Source organism: Mastomys coucha, unplaced genomic scaffold (genome assembly GCF_008632895.1).
Source record: "Mastomys coucha isolate ucsf_1 unplaced genomic scaffold, UCSF_Mcou_1 pScaffold12, whole genome shotgun sequence".
In the NCBI taxonomy this organism is placed as follows: domain Eukaryota; kingdom Metazoa; phylum Chordata; class Mammalia; order Rodentia; family Muridae; genus Mastomys; species Mastomys coucha.
The window spans coordinates 32,064,664-32,087,469 of record NW_022196894.1 but is presented as its reverse complement, the minus strand read 5'-3'; the positions used below and the strand labels follow the sequence as shown (position 1 = coordinate 32,087,469).

Here is a 22,806-nt window from a genome sequence, read left to right as displayed (position 1 = left end):
CAGGACTAATAAAACCAGCAGAGCACTATTTATGCTTACATTCCCCTAAAAATTACATTTTAAAGGGTACTTTAGACTTACTTTGTTGCCTGTGTGGGAGGTTTGTCTTTCTATTGCAGTTTTACATTTCACACACATTTCTCCATTAAGTGTCCTTTTGTAACATCAGTCCTGAAGAGCAAATTGTTTTCTATTAAGCAGCTAAGGAACATAAAACCCAGTAGTAACTGCCGTGGTTAGCTATCACTTTCCTTAGAGTCATGGCAACCTTTGCAGAAGAGGGTGGAGAGGTCTCCTACACAGCTTCAGGTCTCCTCTCTATGAGAGGTCTCCTACACAGCTCAGGTCTCCTCTCTATGAGAGGTCTCCTACACAGCTCAGGTCTCCTCTCTATGAGAGGTCTCCTACACAGCTCAGGTCTCCTCTCTGTGAGAGGTCTCCTACACAGCTTCAGGTCTCGTCTCTACTGCATGCCTACACGTGACCGCAGCCTGGGTTGTTTCAGAAGACTCTGAGGAGCAGCTTATGAAGGTGGGAGGCGGATTAGGGAAACCACAAACTTTGAAACTGCAGCAGGGCAATGAGTCTTTCTAGGCAGGGCTTGGGAGGATCAGAGAGGCTCCAGAGTTGAGCCGTGGGTTTGGGGGAGAGATACCACCAGTGTCTCCCTGGTGGGGAGGGGACAGGGACTTGATATCATGACCTTACTCTTCTCTCCTGCTTGCTGTTGACAGAGTTCTCCCAAAAGATAGATGGTAAGGGAGCCCACTGATGTTCTTGATATGGGTTAGCCTTCTAAGACCCTGCATAGTGTGGGGTGGACTTTTAGGGGTGCTGACAGAAAATATTCAGCGTAGGGTGAGACAGGAGCATGCTATTTCCACATTTCTTACTCTAGTATTCTAATATTTATAAAGATGTCAGGAAGGAATCTTTTAGTCTCTCAACAATCCTTGTCCTCTCCCCCAAAGGAGGTATTAGTAGTAATAATAAGACAATTATACATATGAATACACAGCAATATATGCTATCTAAAAAACAAGTAGATATAAAGAACATGAGAGTTTCAAAACATGGTAGTAAGATAAGCCATTCAAACTAGTGCCCAACTTAAGAGGCTGAGTGTGACCTCCAGTCCTGCTTCCCGCAGCTGTCTCCCCTTCCAGCCTGCCCCAGAAGCAGCCACTGCCTCGAGTTTTATGTTTATCTTTCTCTTACTGTTTTCTCTTATAGATTGTCTTACTTCGCTTGGTGTGGGACTCAGCGTAGTGGCAGTGATGCCATCATAGCTAGGTTTCTGTGAGTGGCTTTCCTGACCTAGAGTAATAGGCCACACCACGGATGAATCTTCAACCCTAACATTGAGTGAGAATGAAAACTTTTGACTCTGGAGGCTCATAACATAATTATTAATAGAAGATTAATGGGGTACTAACGTGTCTCTTGAGAAGTTCCTCTTAGTTAACTCAAACAAGGGAAATCAATCATGATTACTTTTGTCAGTACTTTGAAGAGGTGCTATAATTGATATCGATATCAAAGAATAAGGGAAATTCTTTTCAATTCATTGATTGCTAGGAAGCAAGGGCTGTCAAGGGATGCCATGGTGTAGAGGATGGGTTAGATCCTTCTTCTGTGGCCTGGCAGAGTCCGCAGGCACATCGGCGTGAGCAGCACCTGTAGGTACCAGATGCAGAGCTGGGCCCAGTGCTGTGGGCTGATGGCATGGGCCCCTGCAGAGCTGTTGCCTTGGGATCAGGGTGGGGTTTTACAAGACTGTAACACTAGGAGACTCTGGCTTTCAATACTGGGGTGATGGGAAGCCCAGGCAGAGCAAAGGACTCAGGGCAAGGGGAGAGTGATGCAGGGAAGGTCAGAGGTCAAATTAAGTTTCAAAAACCCAGGAGGATAGAAACATAAGGACTTTTGGGGATAGCAAAAAGGAAGTCCATAGGACCAGTTAAGAAGTTCTGCTGACTTAATAGTAAGAGGAGAGATAACTAGTCTTACTGCAACTTGATATGCTGTGTCTGGTTGATATCCCTGGGAGGCCTGCCCTTTTCTAAAGGGAAATGGAGGAGGAGTGGGTTGAACGGAGTGTGAAGCTGTGGGGTGTGTGTGATGGGGTGACTGAGAAGAGGGAAGGGAGGGGAACATACCGTTAGGATGTAATATAAGACAGAGTAATTTTTAAAAAAATGTAAGTTTGGCTGATAATCACTCAAAAGAAGGACAATTAAAGTTTAGTTTTTAGATTGGCTTCAGCAGCTGAGTAGAAGATGGAATGGAGAAGGCTGGAGCATGCACAGTTGTATCAATATAGATGAAGGATAATAATAATAATGGCTGGCATTTACTGGATAGTTACCAGGTCTGCTCCAGGCACTGCTAGGACTTTACAGACACTGACTTAATTCTCATAGCTCTTGGAGGTAATATTGTTATTATTCCCATTTCATTTATGGGCAAACTGAGGCCAGGGAAGGTTAATGACTTGCCCATGGAGTCAGAGCCAGTATAAATTTGAAGCTAGATGATCTCTGGCATCAAAGCCTATGGTTTTTTCCCTTTTTTGTTTGTTCTTCTCTCATCTATTATATCCTGATTGCAGTTTCATTTCCCTTTCCTCCCCTTAATTTCTCCCCTCCATCTCACCTTTCCCCAAGATTCATCCCCTCTCCACCTCCCCTCAGAAATGAGCAGCCTTCCAGAGGCATCAACCAAATATGGTATAACAAGCTATAATAAGACCAGACGCATATTTTCCCATCAAGGCTGGATGAGGAAAAAGGTCACAAAGACAGGCAAGAGTCAAAGATACCCCTGCTCCCACTGTTAGGAATCCTACAAGAACAGCAGGCTATACAACCATAACATACATGCAGAGGACCTAGGTCAGACCATGTAGGCTCCCTGATCTCTGTGACTCCACTTGAGTCCTGGTCAGTTGATTCTGTGGGCTGTATTCTTGTCATGTCCTTAACCTCTCTAGATCTTCCAATTCTTCCTCTCCATTTTTCTCAGGACTCCCCAAGTTCTGCCCAATATTTGCCTGTGGGTCTCTGCATCTGCTCCGTTCAGTTGCTGGATGAAGTTTTCCTCTTTGAAGATGATTGTACTAAGCTTCAGTTCCAGCCCATTCTGTAGGCATGACAAAATGTGCTTTGTGGCTGGGTTGGTGTCCAAATCCCTCTACTTTGAGGGCTTACCTGGTTACAGAGGATGGCTGGTTCAGGATCTGTGTCCCCTCTTACTAGGAGTCTTTGCTAGGGTCATCCTCATAGATTCCTTGGAGTTCGCATTACACTAGGTTTCTACCTCGCCCTCAAAATGCCCCTCAATTCCAGTTGTCTCTCCTAGTATTCTCTCTTTCCAGCCCTGCTACACCTGATCCTTCCTACTCCCATCCTACCTACTCCTACCCACCCATGATATCTGTTCTGTTTTCTCTTCCCAGGGAGATTCTTTTTTAGATGTTTTCTTTATTTACATGTCCTACAATATTTCCTTTCCCAGGTTCCCCTCCAAAAAAAAAAAAACAATAAAAATAAAATAAAATAAAATAAAAACAAAAACAAACCCCTGTTCCCTCCCCCCTTCCCCTGCTCACCACCCCACCCTCTCCTGCTTCCTGGCCCTGGCATTCCTATACACGGGGGCATAGAACTTTCACAGGGCCAAGAGCCTCTCCTTCCATTGATGACTGACTAGGCCATCCTCTGCTATACATATGCTGCTGGAGCCATGAGTTCCACCATGTGTACTCTTTGGTTGGTGGCTTAGTCCCTGGGAGCTCTGACGGTACTAGTTAGTTCATATTGTTGTTCATCCTATGGGGCTGCAAACCCCTCAGCTCCTTGGGTACTTTCTCTAGCTCCTTCATTGGGGACCCTGTACTCAGTACAATGGATGGCTGTGAGCCTTTACTTCTGTATTAGTCGGGTACTGTCAGAGCCTCTCAGGAGACAGCTATATCAGGCTCCTGTCAGCCAGCACTTGCTGGCATCCACAATAGTTTATGGATTTGATGATTGAATATGGGAAGGTTGAACAGTCTCTGGATTGTCCTTCCTTCAGTCTCTGCTCCATAGATAATCTCTACAACTCCTTCCATGGGTATTTTGTTCCCCCTTTTAAGAAGGAACGAAGTATCCACATTTTGGTCTTCCTTTTTCTTGAGTTTCTTGTGGTTTGTAGATTGTACTTGGTATATTCCAATCTTCTGGGCTAATATCCACTTAGCTTTTCTAAGGCAAAAGACACTGTCAATAGGACAAAATGGCAACCAACAAATTAGGAAAAGATCTTTACCAATTCTCTATCTGATAGAGAGCTAATATCCAATATATACAAAGAACTCAAGAAGTTAGACTTCAGAGAACCAAATAACCCTATTAAAATCTGGGGTACAGAGCTAAACAAAGAATTCTCAACTGAGGAATACCAAATGGCTGAGAAGCACCTAAAGAAATGTTTAACATCCTTAGTCATCAGGGAAATGCAAATCAAAACAACCCTGAGATTCCACCTCACACCAGTCAGAATGGCTAGGATAAAAGACTCAGGTGATAGCAGATGCTGGCGAGGTTGTAGAGAAAGAGGAACACTCCTCCATTGCTGGTGGGATTGCAAGCTGGTACAACCACTCTGGAAATCAGTTTGTTGATTCCTCCGGAAATTGGACATAGTACGATCCGAGGACCCAGCTATACCACTCCTGGGCATATACCCAGAAGATGCTCCAACATGTAATAAGGACACATGCTCCACTATGTTCAAAGCCTATGTCCTATGCATTGGAACGATAAGGAAGCCAGAGTAAGGGGTGTGGTGGTGGCAGAGTCCAGGGGACTGAGATGTATGGACAGAGATAGCCCCAAAGATGGCTAAGACTGAACTGGAAAAGGGTGGGGGGAGTAAGGAGCTCAGGACATATGCTGATAGTGGGCTGTGGCTCCTGTCCTTCCAACCTGTTTTCCCAAAGGGTCTCTGTGGATGCTGGGGCATAAAGGGGCCTGAGGCAGGAAATGCAAGTGGCAGGGTGCCACAAACCTAGCCAGAGCTGGCTTGTGGCTCTGGGAATTTGTGACAGTTGGGGGGGCAGGGTGTAAGTGTCTTAGAGTTTCTCCCTCATGTTCCAGTTGCAGACAAACAAACTCAGCTTGTTTATGTTCAACTATGGGAAACACCAGATTGTACCAGGAGATATAGGGAAAATATAAAAGCAATTAAACTGTAGGATCTTCAAGGAGCTAAATAAAGACTGTCCATAGCAGAGGACATACCTCCCCGCCAATGCAAATCAGGCAGGTAGGGTGCGCCCTATGAGCGTTTAGGGATGGTCTCCTTGTCCATTTTCCTAGGGCCTTTGGTGGGTCCGTGGTGCAGATCTGCCTTTTGCCATCTTCTGAGGTCAGCACATGTTCCTGGAATTAGCAGTCAGTGAATCCACAGCTTGAGGTTGGTTTCCACCTATGACAGTTCACTGCCATAGGACTTGGCAGGTCTGTGAAGTCCTGGTAGGGCCAACTGTTGCAGGGGCTAAGAAAAGCCTGAAAAGAAGCAGGCTGTGAGGAGGAAGGGAAGAGCAGAGCAGAATACTTCAAATGCAAAAGCTGCATTTGTGACTCCCCGGAGAAGGATAACCCAGGCCAGCAGAGGCAGAAACCACTTGGTCATGAGTTACTTCCAGGAGCCGTCTTGAGTATTTCAAGAACCAGGAAATGCCTTCAGGAGGTAAATCAAAGACCAGATCCTGCATAAAAGAATCCTAGTGGAGGGGTTGTTGTGTCTGCTCCACATGTATTCCACATGCCTCATCAAGGGGACATTGCCACTGACCTTGTAGAAGGAAATTGTGTGCTAATGCAGAGACAGAGTGGGCTTGAGGATAACTATGAACACACGTGAAAATTCTGTGGGGGCCTCGAGCCCAGAAGAGCTGCTTTCTGCAGGGATGTGAGTGTGTTCACTAACCCTTTGCTCACCTATGAACCACAATGTGCATGAGGGTTCTCCTGGGGGACACAAAAGACTCTCCTCAAACAGACACAGACGGCTGCCAGGAGCAGTTCTTGATCTTGCCTAATCATGGTGTTCCTTGAACCGTTTGGTCAAAGTTAGGGATAGAGCTATGCTTAAGTCATGGAGGCAAAGCTACAGGGTACAAGCATAGAGTAGGCCCATGGTAGATGCTGAATGAACGAGTGTGTATGTCTAATGTTTGGCCCTTTCTTTAAATTGGAAAGGTATTTCTAGTTATTTTTTAATTTAAAACATGAAAAAGTAAAAGTCTTTTGGAAAGCACTTCTAGCTGTACCACCTACAGATAATAGGAGTTAATTTAATGTATTGCTATGTTTCCTTCCTGTGTTTTGGAGCTTTAAAAAAAATAGTGAGTCATATCATTTATTCTATTTTCACTTCGTTTTGTACCACAAAATAGTTTCTTAACACGGTAAAGTTGTATCATGGGATGTATCATATCTAAATTAACTCTAACTGAAGTGTCTTAGGTTTTCTATTGCTATGATAAAACACCACAGCCGAAAGCAACTTGGGGAGGAAAGAGTCTTATTTCAGCTTATAGTTCCAACCACAATCCATTAGGAAGGAAAATCAGAGCAGGAAATCAAGGCAGAAACCCAGAGGCAGAAAGTAAAAGCACAGGAGCCACTTACTGGCCTGCTCGAAGCTTTCTATTATAACTCAGGACCACCTGCCCAGAGGTGGTACCGCCTACAATGGGCTAGACCCTCCCACATTAGTCATTGATCAAAAAATGCCCCAAGGGCTTGCTTACAGGCCAGTCTAATGAAACACTTGGAATTTCCTCTTCTCAGGTGAATCTAGCTTGTGTCAAGTTGACAACACACCAGCTAGTACGGTAAGCCGTCTAAATTATCCAAAGTGTGGCTGGAAACAGTCCTCAGTGAATGTCACTATATAGAAGCCTTTATCTGCAATTCTTTCTTTCTGTTTTTAACTCTTGAGGTTATAATTACAATATTTGCCACTTCCCTCTCTCCCTGCTCTACTTCAAACTCATGGCCTTTTCTAACTTGTATCACACACATATACATACACATTCAGTCCACACAATGCTACTACCTGTGTGTTTCCCAGGCTGACTGTTGGCACTGGTCGGCCAATTGGTACGCTCTTCCCCGGGGAAGGCGACTTCTCCAAACCCAGCTTTTCCCAGTTGCCTATAGATTTAGGTGGGTTGTTTTGTTTTGTGTTGGGTCGGTTTTTTTGGGGGGGGGGGTGGTACAGATTTGTGGCAGTCATGGGAATCTTACAGTGAATAAGACAAATCATCACATTGCTTTTAAGATTCTTGAATTATACTCCCAGTGTGACTCACTTCAATTTCTGATCCTTACTTGGCACAAAGCTTAAGTGCATTTGATCACCGCTGTCCAGGAAATACTGTCCCCACCATTGTGACGTTACACAGCTAGGCCTGATCCTGGCTGTGTAAAGGCTAGGGGCTTGTTCATAGGACTTGTGCTTCTGAGTCTCCCAGACAAAGGTTAACCTTACTTATATAGATGACCCCTTGACAGAGGCCTTACGGTAATGTTCAGAGCTAGTGTGACTTACGGTCAAGGACCAGATCATTGTGTCCTTGGGGAACCTTTGGGTTCTCTCTCTCTCTCTCTCTCTCTCTCTCTCTCTCTCTCTCTCTCTCTCTCTCTCTCTTCCTCTCCTCTCTCTCTCTCTCTCTCTCTCTCTCTCTCTCTCTCTCTCTCTCTCTTTCTCTTTGTGTTTTAGCTTGTCAGCTGGCTGAATTGTCAATCCCTGCCTTGGCTCAGCGAAAGCTGTCATGCTCTCTATGCCCAGCTGAACTAGAGACCTTATTTGCCCTCTCTCGGGAAAATGAGGCCTCCTGGAAGTTTATCACTGGGTAGCTCGGATGCAATCTTTAACATCTCCTTTAAGCTGCCAGAGTCCATAACTCTCCACGAGCAGGCTGATTAAGAGGCTGAAGTGTCCGATGTAACCTTGATTAGGTAAACTTCAGTATCAGAAGAAATAAGACCCAATGCATTCAGGCCTTCTTGATGTTCATGCTAGGTAGTCAGGGTGATTTGAAATGAGCCAGGACTCATTTGGTAGGTGTGCTGGAAACAAGGAGCTCCTTGCATATGGATGCTGAGCCTCAGCCTGGCGACGAGGAGGGGTTGGTTTTCTTCCTTGGCGGGTTCCAGATTCGTTGCTATTTCCCTCCCCACATTTCAGGGACATTGTAGAACGTTTCCCATTCATTACTTTCCAGCTCATCCTTGGTTAGGTCTTTTGCTCTGCCCTTCACTGGCATTCAAAGTAGTGTATGCTCTTGAGCATCCATGAGACACTGGTGCTCCTGGACACTAGTTTTATACAGAGGCTGACTTCTTTAAAGACTTTTGGCAATTCAGGTATGCCGCCACCAAGTGGTAGAATACCTTTGCTCAGCTGTGTGGGAAGACAAGAGACTCCAAAATAGTAATGTTCTCTTCTTGGCTCACGGGGCTTGTGTTTGCCAGCTTTACTTGAAAAACTTCCTATTAAATACTAAAATTTAAGTAGCCATAGATGGTTATTGTTTGTCCTCTAAAAATAGGTTTAATACAAGTTTCCTCTGATAAGTATAGTAAGTACAAATAAAATATTGCATGTGGAAATGGCTAACTTCGACATATAATCACCAGCTGAAACTAGGCATTTTATAATGATGCTATTTGGGGGAAATCTGCTTAAAGAATCTAGCATATATGTAATAATTCCTGCCCTTCTTTTATAAAATCATGTTTTGAGAAGCTAGAGAAAAGCAGAGCTCCACCAGCCTGCTTTCCTTTATAGCAGAGCAGAAGTCATGGTGCCCGAGTTTCGTTACCTCCCAGGACACCCACGGCCTCATCACTACTTTTAGCAGCTGGAGCTGGAGAGAACGGCTTCATTTGTCTTCTCAAACCTTTCCTTCCAAACACTGTTTTTCCTCTTTGCACTGGGAAGACAAAAACATGGGAGAAACACTGCTCCCCATAGTTTTCCTGTGTGTTGCTATCCTCTACTGAGAGGCATTTGCCCACCATCTCATGGTGTCCAGAGCTGCCTTAGATAAGATCTGTTCTACACTTCTCCCTCATATGTCCAGTACTATCCAAGAGAACAATACATAAATAAAAATTGAAAAGGGCCATTGAGCCTAGTTTGTCACAGATAGGAGGTCTAAAGTCTAGTGTCTTTATGAGATCAGATTGTCCATAGGACATGAGCTCTTATGAGTAGGGGAGGGTTTGCAAGGTTTTTGCTACTTGTCTCTAAGTTTGCAGAGCGCCTGGGTAAAGGATGACCTCACTTCTAGAGTCTCAGAGCCATTACCAGGGAGTCATGCCAGCATGAAGTCACCAGACTAAGCCTCCTTCAGGACATCCCTTGTCACCTGTCAGGGGCTGCAAGGGATCCAAGCCCTTTGCCAGGAGGAAGCATGCAGAAGCCTGGAGGCCCGTCTCACTGCGGAGGTGCTGCTGTTTCTAAACTGAGAGAGGATGACAGCCAGTTCTCCCAGAGCCCAGACAGCACTCTGTCTGTCAGCGTGGTGATTCAGCAAGGACAGATATGTTTCCGGATAATCTAGTGACGTAATCCCAGTGTGTGTCCTGATGGCCCCGCCTCTTCTCTTCTCCCAGAGCTGCCTCCTGTCCCAGCTTCCAGTTCTGTTAGGTCACTTGAGGACCACGTCTGGTTTAGAGAGCCTCAAAGCCCTCATGCCAGAGCATTTCTCCCTTATGTCTCTCGTACTACTCTGTCCACAGCTGGAATTTTATCTGTTCCCATCGCCCGTCATTCGTGTGCTGGGTTTTGGCGTGGTGCCTGAGCCAAAGTCTGATCCTGGTGTTTTGACACACCCCATCCTGGTTCTCTGTGGGAAGAGAACATCCTTGATTTCCAGGTTGGAATACAGGAAATCTAGGTTTTCTAACTGGCCAGCTGAAGAGAAACTTCTTGTAGTAGACTTGCAGTAGGACCAGGCCTTCCCTCACACTGCCCAGTCCTGATCACAATGGAGTATTTTATCAGTTCTGTGAGTGCACAGGACAGTTGCTTACATACACTAATCCCAGGGGGTTGGCCAAATGATCATATGACCTTTTCCAGTTGTTCTCAATTGCATACTACTTGGGAGAGTTGGGGGCAGCAGTTTTTGCCTTCAGGAACCTTCACGGTCTGGTTGTGTTTCCAGAATCAGGGACAAATATAAAACCAAAATGTGTCCAAGGCCGCAGTGAAGCTTACTGGTTACTGGAAACTGTCTCCTTGGCCTGTTACTCACAGGTGTGATTAGTAATTATGTTGCTTTCTTTAGGTTAAAACAGGTTTTTCCATCCTTCAGACTTGGTCAGACAGGCAGGTAGAGAAAGTGTGCCTGCAAAGAGAAAAAAAGGGTGCAAAGCTCAGGTTTGCTGCAGAGGGACAGGGAGGCAGAGGGCAAGGACAGAGGCTGTGGGCATCAGTTTCCAGATTGTTCCTCCTTTCCATTCATTGCTTTGGTGCCCATTTCATCTCTGCTTCATTCATGTTCTGAGTAGCTGGAAGAAAAGGAGAGAGGCTGCGTCCTAGGCAGATATGTCCATTTCCATCCCACCTGGCCCTGAGCTTGTCACCTCCTAGCCTTGCAGATTCACAATGGTCACAATCTACCTGAGTGTCCAAGGCAGTCTTTTCTCAGAGAGGATCGATCCCTCCTCCACCACATCCCGGGCCAGCTGCCTCTGCCAGTGTCCTTCCTTCAGAGGCCCGCTGAAATAACCCTGCTAATGACAAAGGCTGCATGGGGGTGTGCCACAAGCTGGATGGCCTCTTGCAGGAAGAGGAGTGGTCTCTCCTCTGGGAGGCTGCATGCCTCCACCATGCCCACCCTTCTCACACTGGTCCCAGAGCTCTTTGCAAGTCCCTTTCCCGGGACTCTTTTAACATCTTCAGGATGGATAATTGTTCTCCTTTCTGGCCATACTTCATTTGCACATGTACGTTTGTTTAATGGCAGCTTTAGAGATGGTGTGAGGATAGAAGCTCCTCTGAAGACTCGGGCTCTGAGCTCACTTGATGACCAGGCTTGGAAATGCTGGGTGAAACCTTAATGCCTGGGTCACTGCTATTTAACACTCCACTTTTTCCTCATTCAGGAAGAAACACTGAAATGTTTGTAAACAGACTGCTCCTGGCGTTTGTAAACAGACTCATCTGGGTGAAATTAGCTAATGCATTTTAAAGAGTCAGAAAACGGCAAACTTCTTTATTTGCCTTCTACTTCTGGTTTCTCTGAGTATCAGACCAGAACAAGCATCCTGGCAAACCTGTCGAGTGCAGCTGTCAAGGGGTACATCCTTGTCCTGGAAGTGAGGTAGACTGAAGCACAGATCACCTTAAATGCCTATGCTAGAAACAATGGGGACAGGGGTAAGGGCAGGACTGAAAAACTACACAGCCCCACCCCACACCCTCCAGTCAGAATCATCCAGTGTAACACAACAGTTAATAGACTTGTATTAGTCTTCATTCATAGCTATCCTTGGTTGTTTGCAGCACATAGGCTGCACGTTACATTTAAGGTTATAAATTTAGGATAAAGCTTCATTTTATACTATACCCCGCCTCATCCTCTGGCCCTCATATAGCAAGAGTCAGAGACAAAAGATAGCTTGTTACATGGCATAGAAAAGACAGCAGCTGCGGCTGAGATGGCTCAACAAACATGAGGACCTGCGTACCATCCACAGCATCTACATAAAATAAAAAAAAAATTAAAAAAAGGAAGCAGAGAAAAGCTTATTCCTGGTGCTGTCTGGCCTATTGGGCACACTCTAGGCTAATAAGAGATACTGTCTCAAAAAAACAAAGTGCATGGATAACCCTGGAGGAGAGGTAACTAAGGTTGACCTCTGGCATCCACACATAGGAGCACATGTATGCAGACACACCCTGTCCCCCATATACATGGACATGTAAATATGCACAGACACACAAAACACTAAACGCTTAGTATAATAACTGGTAAAGGGGACAGTCTTCCAGTGAACCAAAAAAAGAGCAAAAAGCAAATGTTTGGGTGAATTTGTATGGCTCCCTAGGTGGCCTCAGTGACATCTAAATCACACCCCAGTAGAACATTAGCTAATGGTGGTCTCACAGTGACCCAAAGGAGAGACATCTGTGGCAGGCATAGCGAGCCTTCTGCTTCTACTCTCCTCTTTGGACGAACAGCCATGGAGAGCCCCTTATGAGCATTCGTTGCTGACAGAGCTCCCCAGAGAATGGCTCATGGCTCCAGAAGGCAGGGCTTCCTCCATTGTTCTTGTTACTACATCTGATTGTACAAATTAGGAAAGCTCAAGGCAAGTGCTAATGTGTCCTTAACAGTTTTCTCCCACACCTACTGGCTGTTTAGGAAAGCTGGTGTGGCTTGGTTTGTGGCAATCAGCAGAGAACTGGCAAAACTCAGTGAGGAGCAGAGAGCTTATTAAGTGGATCCTGAGATCATAGCCAGCCAGGGTCTCCATGCTTCTGAGGATGATGTAGAATTCCAACAGGAAGGGCCAAGGGGAGCAGTTTCTCCCATTCTTTTTCAGTTCATGGAAGGATGTGCAGAGCTTGGGAGGGCAAGTGGAGAGTGAATGGCTTGTCTGAGGCTGCTGTTCTTTTCTTTCTCTGCTCTGTTCACTGTACATGGTGATGCCTCCAAGTATAGACGTCTAACCAGGAGCCATGGGTAAGACATCTCCAGAGTCCTCCGTACCTAGTCTGCAGCTGGCATTCTTGTCTGTAGCTATAACATCATAACAGCAGACTGGCATTAAACAGAGAGTCCTTAATGTGACTTATCCTTCCTCTCTGAATTCATCCCTCACTGACCAGGCTAGCTTTTAAACTTGTCACTAACACTTGACAACTTTATGAATAGGTCTAATTAACAGGTCAATTCTGTTCCATCCCAACCCAGCCTAAGCACTGGTCTTCCCTGGCTTCACACTAGTATTCTGACACCTCCTACACACACACACACACACACACACACACACACACACACACACACACACACACGCATGCACGCACGCACACAGGCGCGCGCGCACACACACATGCGCGTGAACATACATTGCCATACACTGCTAACCATCTTACTAACAAAGCAGTCCTAGTAAGTATAAGGCAGCTTTGCCTCCTCTGCTGGTCAGCTGGCTGGAAGGGTGTTTGCAGCTGATCTCTGCCTCCAGCCACCTCCAGGGTGGACTCATGTTATATTTATTGCAATAGCTATTTACAGTGAGAATCTGCCAGACATTCATGGGAACAGGGTGAATTTCAGGTGACATATTGGCTGGGACAAAGAAAGTCAGGCCAGAGCACAGTGAAGACCAACAGATGGTTGCCTTACAGTGCCCTGTGTGGAAGTCAGGGTGACCTCATCCTGAATTGGAGCTTTTGCATTCACACCAAACATCCATGACATCTTAACCATACAGGGGGTAATATTGCCCTCTCCAGAGTTTCATGTGAGGGATAAATTACATATTGTATATAAAGTACTTACCATGTACAGAACCGTGTGGAGCATGAAATAGCTGGGGGCTTCCCCACAAGTCAGCCCCACCATGGCTATCCTCTGATGGTCAGCATTACTCAGCAGCCTTAATTTTAAAGGTGGCATATATTTTGAACTTCATGTGATTCATCTTAAATACAATGCTGGCAAGTACACGCTACTAATACCTTATAGTCAATCATTTGGCAAAATTGGCCTAGAGCCATTCATTGGAAAAGGTGCTCTGGTTCAGTTTGTATGAGGTGGTAAAGTGTACCAGTGTCTGTCTCCAGGGGACACAAGAAAGGTGTGTCACCTTTAAGGAGCAGTAGAGTCCATATCTTTGGAGAGCTCTAATCCAAGTGAGAAATCATGGTTCCTCCTAGGAAAGAGAAGGGGAAATGAAAACCAAAAGAGAAATCAGGGCAGTCCGAGCACCCATGTGATAAACTTCCCAAGTGCAACCAACATTAGAGAAGATGTAGGTATTTGCTAAGGGCTGAGACGAAGCAGATGCTGGAGCCATGGGTCAGATGAGCAGAGCACAGGAGGGGTGTAGTACACAATTATTAAAACATCTTGGTGCATGGTTTCTACCTGCCTTTAACCACTTATGTTCCTGGATGAAAGCACACCTGGGAATCCATCCCATAGACAGTTACCAAACCCAGACACTCCTGTGGATGCCAAGAAGTGCATGCTGAAAGGAGCCTGATATATCTGTCTCCTGAGAGGCCCTGCCAGTGCCTGACAAATACAGAGGCGGATGTTAGCAGCCAACCATTGGACTGAGCATGGGGTCCCCAATAGAGGAGCTAGAGAAAGGACTGAAGGAGTTGAAGAGAGATTTGCAACCCCATAAGAAGAACAACAATATCAACCAACCAGATCCACCCCCGAGAATTCCCAGGGACTAAGCCATCAATAAAGGAGTACACAGGGCTCCAGCTGCATACGTTGCAGAGGATGGCCTTGTCATGCATCAATGAGAGGAGAGGTCCTTGGTCATATGAAGGCTCGATAGATGCCCCACTGTAGGGGAATCGAGGGTGGGGAGGTGGGAGTGAGTGGGTGGGTGGAGGAACACCTTCATAGAAGCAGGGGGAGGGAGGATGTGATAGGGTGTTTCCAGGAGGGAGGGAAACCAAGAGAGGGGAGATCATCTGAAATGCAAATAAAGAAAATATCCAATAAAAAAAAAATCTTGACGCATGGTTTCTACCTGTCTTTAACCACTTATGTTCCTGGATGAAAGCATACATACAGTCTTTATGTTTTTAAAATATGCCTTAGGCAGCACAATAGCTGGGCAACTTGCTACCCTCCATGTTGTTAGAGTCCACCTTCCCATCATAACCCCAAGCCATCACTTATTATTTGCTATGTTCCATCCGGGCCGCCCTTAGCTCCACGTTTTCTTTACTCCTACACCCATGGTGGCGCTCCCCTCCCCCTCCCTCCTAGTCATTCTTCTTCCATGGAAGCTTCTTTCCCCTCCTTTCTATCCTCTCTTCTCTCGCCCAAGCCCCAACCCCACCTATCTCTCTTCTGTCCAGCTATTGGCTGCCGGCATCTTTATTCACCAATCAGAATTAACTTAGGGGCAGGGTCCAGAGGCTGCTTGTAGACTCCAGGTCTTCTCACACACACACACACACACACACACACACACACACACACACACACACACACACACACCCATTACAATAGACAACAAAAGGCAAAACCTTAACAAAGGGGTTTAGGGGCAGACTCTTTCAGTTGCTTGGAAAAATGACAAGCATGGGGAGAGTGATCCACGTCGTAGGGAAGATGAGAAACTCCTGATAATGTTTTTATTTTGACTGTACTTAAGTCTCTGCTGCCCAGTGACCACTTCTGAACTATGTTCTCCCCGTAGTGAGGACGTTTGCAAACGTGGCTTCACCGTCATCATCGACATGCGGGGCTCCAAGTGGGACCTCATCAAGCCCCTCCTCAAGACGCTGCAGGAAGCCTTTCCCGCTGAGATCCATGTGGCCCTCATCATCAAGCCTGACAACTTCTGGCAAAAGCAGAAGACCAACTTTGGCAGCTCCAAATTCATCTTTGAGGTAAGGCACGCCTTCGTCAGCCTCTTTCTGCTCCTCTGTGCGATCAGTACCTTTCTAACACTTTCCTTCCTTGCCTTTAATTGCCACATTTGTCAAAGGCTGAGACTTGCAGATTTCTTGACCATCTTGGCCTTATACCATTACATTTTGGTGTGAATTAGAGGTTCCAGAAATGGTCCCGAATGTACAACATCATTATTCAGTTCTGTATACTGTTGGTGGGAATGTACATGGCACAAGTATTTCTGACAACAGTGTTGCAATTCTATCAAACCTTTTAAAAAGTTTATATCCACAGGTCTAGTAATTCTTCTGGAGAAACATTCTTATAAAACAAAAATCAAAATAGCAAAACAAATTAAAACTATAAACAAAATGCTAACAAAGATGTTATTGTATTCATTTTTGTAATAGTATATGTATATTATATATGTGTATATATTACATATGTACAATATATTATGTATGTACAATATATTATGTATGTACAATATATGTGCATACATTTATTATGTATATGCACACATATGTATATATAATATATTAACATGTATATGCACTTGTTGATTTCTTTTACTAACAATCCATTAATTTTGGTGGCATTGGTATAGAAATCTTATAAGACTATTGAAATATTTTAAAATATTACAAAATGTTCATGGTATATCATTCTTAAAAGGCAGATTATAAAATAATATGAACAGTATGATCATGGGTTTTTTTTAAAGATTTATTTATTTATTGTATATGAGTGCTCTATTCTCATATGCAGGCCAGGGAAGGGCATCAGATCCCATTACAGATGGTTGTGAGCCACCATGTGGTTACTGGGAATTGAACTCAGGATCTCTGGAAGAGCAGTCAGTGCTCTTAACTGCTGAGCCATCTCTCCAGCCCTCGGATTTCTTTCTTTCTTTCTTTCTTTCTTTCTTTCTTTCTTTCTTTCTTTCTTTCTTTCTTTCTTCTCTTTTCATCTCTGCAAGGAAGAGGCTGAGAAATGGAGTTGCTTGCAGTGGTCTATTTAAAGTGACTAGAAAATGGGGAGTTTTATTTTATTCATGTTTCTCTATCTGCTCTCAAGGATGACATATGTATCCATGAAAGCATGCTGCTTTTAAACTAAATTTTCCAGGGGGCATGTGCGTCCTTGAGACTTCATAATGACGACATATAAGATTAAATCTTTCTTGTTATAGCCAAATTTGATCCCAGAGTGAGAGGGGGAAGAAGAGATTGTTTTAAAGTCTGAGCTGCATTTAATCTGTCAGAGTTTCCCATTCTAGAGTGCTGTCCCCAAGGGTTAGGAGTGCATATGTGTTGGGGTGGTGGCCTCAGTTGGCTGCAAATTGAATAGAAATAGCTTGACCTCTCGACTGTGGAAGTTCTCACTCTCTATTAATAGCCCAAGAAAGTTATCTTGGTGAAGAAAAAAAAAAAAACAGTTAAACATCATATTCTCCCAGGACCCTACCAAAAGCTCTAAGTCCCACAGGAAAACACTTGTAATGTATTGGTTTGTTTATGCAGAGGTGACAACAACAAACCTTTACATTTACAAGTTGAAAAACATGGGAAGAATAATTCTAGAAATCTCGAAACATTTGCTTCTGTGTAGCTGTTCTGCCCACTCTGTGACCCTCTTTACCCCAAGCTGAGCAAGATTGTCTCTGCCTCCTAAGCCAGAGAGGCACAACCCAGATGGCTGGTGACTCCTCAGCAAACCATCAGAAGGCAGTAGTGGTCTTACCCAAACAGCAGATGGAATCCCTGCCTTGGACTAAGGCGGCCCATGAGGCAGGAAGGCTTGTAGAGGCTTGGTCTGTGGCAGTCACTCAGCGAACAGTGAGCGGGTCCTGACTGTAGACTTCCTAGAGATAGGAAGCCTAGCCACACTGAAAAGGAATCATGCTCCAGAATGAGGATTCTCAAAGTTAGTGCACACAAATCCCCTGGGAATCTTGTAAACACACAATCTGCCTCTAGCCTATAATGGACCTGAGAAGGTACCATCTAGCGGGCTCTAAGATGGTACCAATACCGACAGTCCAAATGCCATGCTTTGAAGTAGCCAAGACTTCTATTAGCAGGACTACTTTGCCACTGGATGCATCTAAAGCTACCCACTCTGGTCTAATGAAGTCAGAATGCCTAGGGGGGAGGTGTATTGGGTACAGCGAACTGCCTGAGGGATTGTAGTGAGCAGTCAGGTATGAGATCCCTGCTTCAGGTCAGTGAAGCTCCCTCTTGCGTCTCAGGTTGGGTATGGGGGAAAGGGAGATTCTCAGACAGCAAAAAGATACAGGGCCAGGCTGCTCTTACTGGCTTGCATGTTAGATACTCACTAGTATCTAACTAGTTAGATCCAGATCTTCACAGCACCATAGTGAGTGAGGATGGAACATCCTACTCCATACCTGGCTCCTATGTCGTTGCCACATGTATTTGGATTTGTGATTATAGATTAGGGGTTTCAACCTATTATAGTTCTACTCTACAGGGAAGGGGACTGGGTCCCTGAAAACTTAGATAGCTTGCCCTAAATCATGAAATTAGTGAGTAAAAAGAGGTCATATTATTATCAACACATTCCCTTCACAGCCTCTTCACCAGAGAGAAGAGAAGTTCAAAGCCACGCAGGCAGGAAAAGGTCTTTACTGGTGAATAGGATGGTGGTCTGTGCTGTTGTTTGTGGGAGACACTCTTCCTGGACACAACAGTCTCCACTTTGTTCTTCAAGTGTTCCTCACAGAGGAAATAGAAGGCCCGAGTGTTACCTCTCCTTGGCTCAATGAGCTGAGAGAACGCAGGGAGATGAGCTCACATCAGTTAGGTCAACAGAGATAGCCTTTGAAATACTTGCAGCCCAAGAACTGACCACACTGCTTAATCTACCCATGATGATATTCTGGCCACAAGCTTGGGCTTGTGATAGAAAACTGACCCCTATGTCCCATGCCAGATGCTGGTTAGTTTTTCATCCAGTTTTTGTTTATAGACTTGGAAGTCCTAGCTGTGGTAAACTCAGGCTGTGGAGGAGGAAAGAGGATGGAACACAGGGACTGTCTGTCTGTCCTTGGATATGAATGTGGTCAGGGGGAGAGGTGTGTGGAAGCAATCGGCCATCTATGAAGCCTGCAGATTCTGGCTTGTTTGTGGCTCCTGGCTGGTGGACCTGACTCCTTCTTACCCTCCTGTAGTCAGGCTGCGGTTCTATTTGCATAGACCCATCCTTTTCTTCCTCCTGCCTATTTCTGCCCCAGTGTCTCCCCCACCAACCCTCATCACTGTGTCCTCTTTTTGTGTCTTTCCTTCCCAGACGAGCATGGTATCTGTGGAAGGCCTCACGAAGCTGGTGGACCCCTCCCAGCTGACAGAGGAGTTTGACGGCTCCCTGGATTATAACCATGAGGAGTGGATTGAGTTGCGCCTCTCCTTGGAGGAGTTCTTCAACAGTGCGGTACACCTGCTCTCACGTCTTGAGGACCTGCAGGAGATGCTGGCCCGGAAGGAGTTCCCTGTGGATGTGGAGGGCTCTCGGAGGCTTATCGACGAGCACACACAACTTAAGAAAAAGGTGCTGAAGGCCCCCGTGGAAGAGCTGGACCGGGAGGGGCAGCGGCTACTGCAGTGCATCCGCTGCAGTGATGGCTTCTCAGGGCGCAACTGCATCCCAGGAAGTGCCGACTTCCAGAGCCTTGTACCCAAGATCACCAGCCTCCTGGACAAGCTGCATTCCACCCGACAACACCTGCACCAGATGTGGCATGTACGAAAGCTCAAACTGGATCAGTGCTTCCAGCTGCGGCTCTTCGAGCAGGATGCTGAGAAGGTAGGAGAGAAGCAGGCCTGTTGTGAGCTGCAGTGTGGTGGAGCACAGCTTTATCAGGAAACCGTTGGGTTTGTTGATCCAAATCTCTGATTGAAGAAATGTGGTGGAAGTCCTTTTTTTAAAAGATGCCCATTGGTCTCGTGGTTCCAGCTACTTTAAATTTACTTCAATCTCATATTTGGCCATTGATCACTGATTATGAAAATTTGCCCTTACATTGTATTTATTATATGCCAGGCTCTGTTCTTAGAGCTGTATATAGATTAACTTCCTTTAAGCCTCTTCAGAGTCCTAAGAGGTAAGTGGGCTACCATGGTCCCCTTTTACAGGTGGAACTAGCTAAGCAAAGCGGTGTAATCTGGTGCAGAATCCATGTTTGTATCCATGCGGTTAGACATCGCCCTCTGCCTGTGATGGGCGAGTGGACAGAGCTGCCAACAGCCCAAACAGCAATCCTGTTACCAACCATTGTTGTTTTCCATGGTAGACTTTCCTTTCCGTGAGTGCTTCAAGAATGGATTCCTGCTTCCTCTATAGAGCCCTTCAGTCCCGTGAGGCATGTGATGGTGTCTAATTTGACATAAAGCTGACCTGTGGATCCAGTCTTCTGTTTCCGAGCTCCAGGCTTTCCTGGCCATAACACATCTTTTTCAAGCACATTTTGCAAATAAGATACCATTTCCATCATAGTACATTTTCAAAAGCTTTTTCTTTTTTATGGAAAGGTAAGATATGGGAAGGAAAAAAGAATAAAGGCATCTAGAGTCTCTTTGCTGAGAACACAAAGGAGTATCTTCTCTCTATTCTCTTTGAGATGAAGTGGAGAAAGAAGGGTTGCTACCAAGTGTCCTTTAAGAAGAGGGACACAAGCTCCTTCCTTCTTACTAGTTTTCTAGGTGTGGCTTTAACCTGAATGCATGATGTTGTTCTTAGTAATACCGTGGCCTCTCTTGGAAACCTGTGAATTTTACAGTATCTGACGGAAGTTTGTAAGAGCCTATATCATGGCCTGAGGACGGAGCTCGGTTGATAAAGAGCTTACCTTCCAAGTTTGAGCACTGGAGCTTGATTTCCAGAACTCTCATAAAATGTCAGGCAGGGTGGCACATACGGCAGTCTCAGCTCTGGAGACATACAGACAGGTAAGATCCCTGAATTTGAGTGACCGGCCAGCCTCGACTACTAGGCAAGCTTCAAGTCCCAGTGAGAGACCAATTATCAAAACACAAGAAGGACAGCTCAGCTTTTTATGAACAACACTTGAGGTTTGACCGCTCTTGCCTAAACAATACATGTCATGTGGTTCTGAAATGGTATGACGACTAGCACAGAATCCTCTCTTTTGGAAAACAGTACATGTCATATGCGCGCACGTGCGCGCGCGCGTGCACACACAGAACCAATATTGAAACTGTCTTAGATATTTCAAAGTGGTAAAATCAAGATCTAAAACTTTCTACATAACAACAATCCTAATTTATATAAGTAGAAAAATTATTATAAATTCATAAACTTTTAATTCATAAATTTTAAACTTGTGAGTGGTTTTAATTTTGGTGGATATATTTTTTGATCTTTTATGATCACAAGAAAATCAATCTATATAGTTTGGAAAGAATCCATTTCTACAGTAAAACTTTGGTCCTCTCTTGAATCATGCAAGTGTTTCCCTAACCTCCCCCAGACCTCCCCCAGACCTCCCCCAGACCTCCCCCAGACCTTCCCCAGACCTCCCCCAGACCTCTGCCCCAGGGGTATGGCCACCTGTGTTTGATCCCTCATCCCTTGCTTCGATCACAGAAACCATGTACTTGTCACTCCTTGAGTGACAAGAAGTTAGGACAGGAGCCAGCTCCTGGTAAAACCAGAAACAGATACTTGGTTAAGTGCTGGGGAGGTTTGGAACCTTTTCACTTGAAATCTCCTATGCTCTGGGGCAGAGACTCCATTTTGAAACTGACCCTAGGTGGTTATGTCAGAGATAGGACAGAATGAGGGAACTCACATCTGCCTAGGTTTTTTTTAGATTTTAGAATTCTTCAGGAATCATTGTAGCTCAAAGCTATGAAAAGCTTTTCCAGAACACCAGTAATGTCCATCTACCTCAAAGATAAAGTAAACATGTTGGCTTCTGAAGTTCTCAGGTAGGGAAGCTGCCCTTCTAGAGTCAGCTGCAGTCCTTTTGGCTCCTCAGCTCTTGATGTCCCTCTTAGAACCTCCCAATTCATACCCCCAAGAACTGCATAGGACATTAGTATTCCTGGGTAAATAGAGGCCCAGGATCACACTGCTGGTTAAACAGGGTCAATACTTAGTTGGCCTTCACAGCTTACCCAAGCTCTTCTCCACCAACACTGTTGTCTTTCTATTCTCAGGGCTTGCCCCATGCTAATGATGAATACTGCTTATTAGTCAGTTGGCTAATGCATTGCTATTCTAAATAAAGTCTCCAGTTCCACTATCTTGTGTGTGTGTGTGTGTGTGTGTGTGTGTGTGTGTGTGATACAGCCATGTGAAGGTACCTTTGCCTGTGTATGGTTGTGCAACCCCATGCAAACACACAAAGGCCAGAGGAAAATATCCAGTGTCTAGCTCTGTCATCTTTTTTTCCTTTGAGACAGATTCTCTCACTGAACCTGGAGCTAGGCTGGTAGCTAGGAAGTCTGAAAGATCCTCCTGTCTCCGCTCCCTGTAGCTCTCAGGTTATAGGCATGTACATGGCCACATCTGGCCTTTTACATGGGTATGGGACCTGAACTGGGGTCCTCATCCTTCTGTAGCAAGGGCTCTTACCCACTAATTCATCTCTTTTGTTCCCAAAGTCACACCTTCTGACGCACACTCTTCAACCCCTACCCCCTCCAAGCAATGGGCCTCTGCTCTGGTGAAATGCATGGACTTCTCGCAGTAGTATTTTTAAGTATAGAAAAAACTATACATAGGCTTGTAAAGCAAATAAAATACAGTATTAGCTCATAAAAACTATGTACTTCTTTATTAATGTGACAAATACAAGATCTGCTTGAAGTCTAGCAGGCATCATCACTTGGAAATAGTGACAAGTATGGATGGCATTTCAGGACAGCACCCTAATGTGAGGTGGAGATGCTTATGTTGCTGCTGGTATCAAAGAAACTGGTTCCGTTAACTCTGGATAGTTAGTTTTCTGTGTTCATAATGGAAAGGCATGCTGTATTTCAGCCAGACATTAGTGGAAACAAAGGTGTTCCTCCATTTAATTTGCTATCACTGAACTTAAATCCACAGACTCAGTTTAGAACCCGTCTTCTGTGATGTATAATTACACCTTAAAT

The 22,806-nt window shown here is 45.1% G+C and overlaps 1 protein-coding gene across 22 annotated transcripts in view; it reads left to right on the top strand.

The window, feature by feature from the left end:
- Nucleotides 1-22,806, top strand: part of Kalrn (kalirin RhoGEF kinase) — a 604,914-nt gene that overhangs the window by 193,859 nt on the left and 388,249 nt on the right. For all 22 annotated transcript variants that reach the window (XM_031363740.1, XM_031363737.1, XM_031363736.1 and 19 more), the window contains exons 4-5: nt 15,471-15,663; nt 18,980-19,492. In XM_031363740.1, the coding sequence (XP_031219600.1) occupies nt 15,471-15,663; nt 18,980-19,492 (706 nt within the window). The remainder of the gene's footprint in view (nt 1-15,470; nt 15,664-18,979; nt 19,493-22,806) is intronic.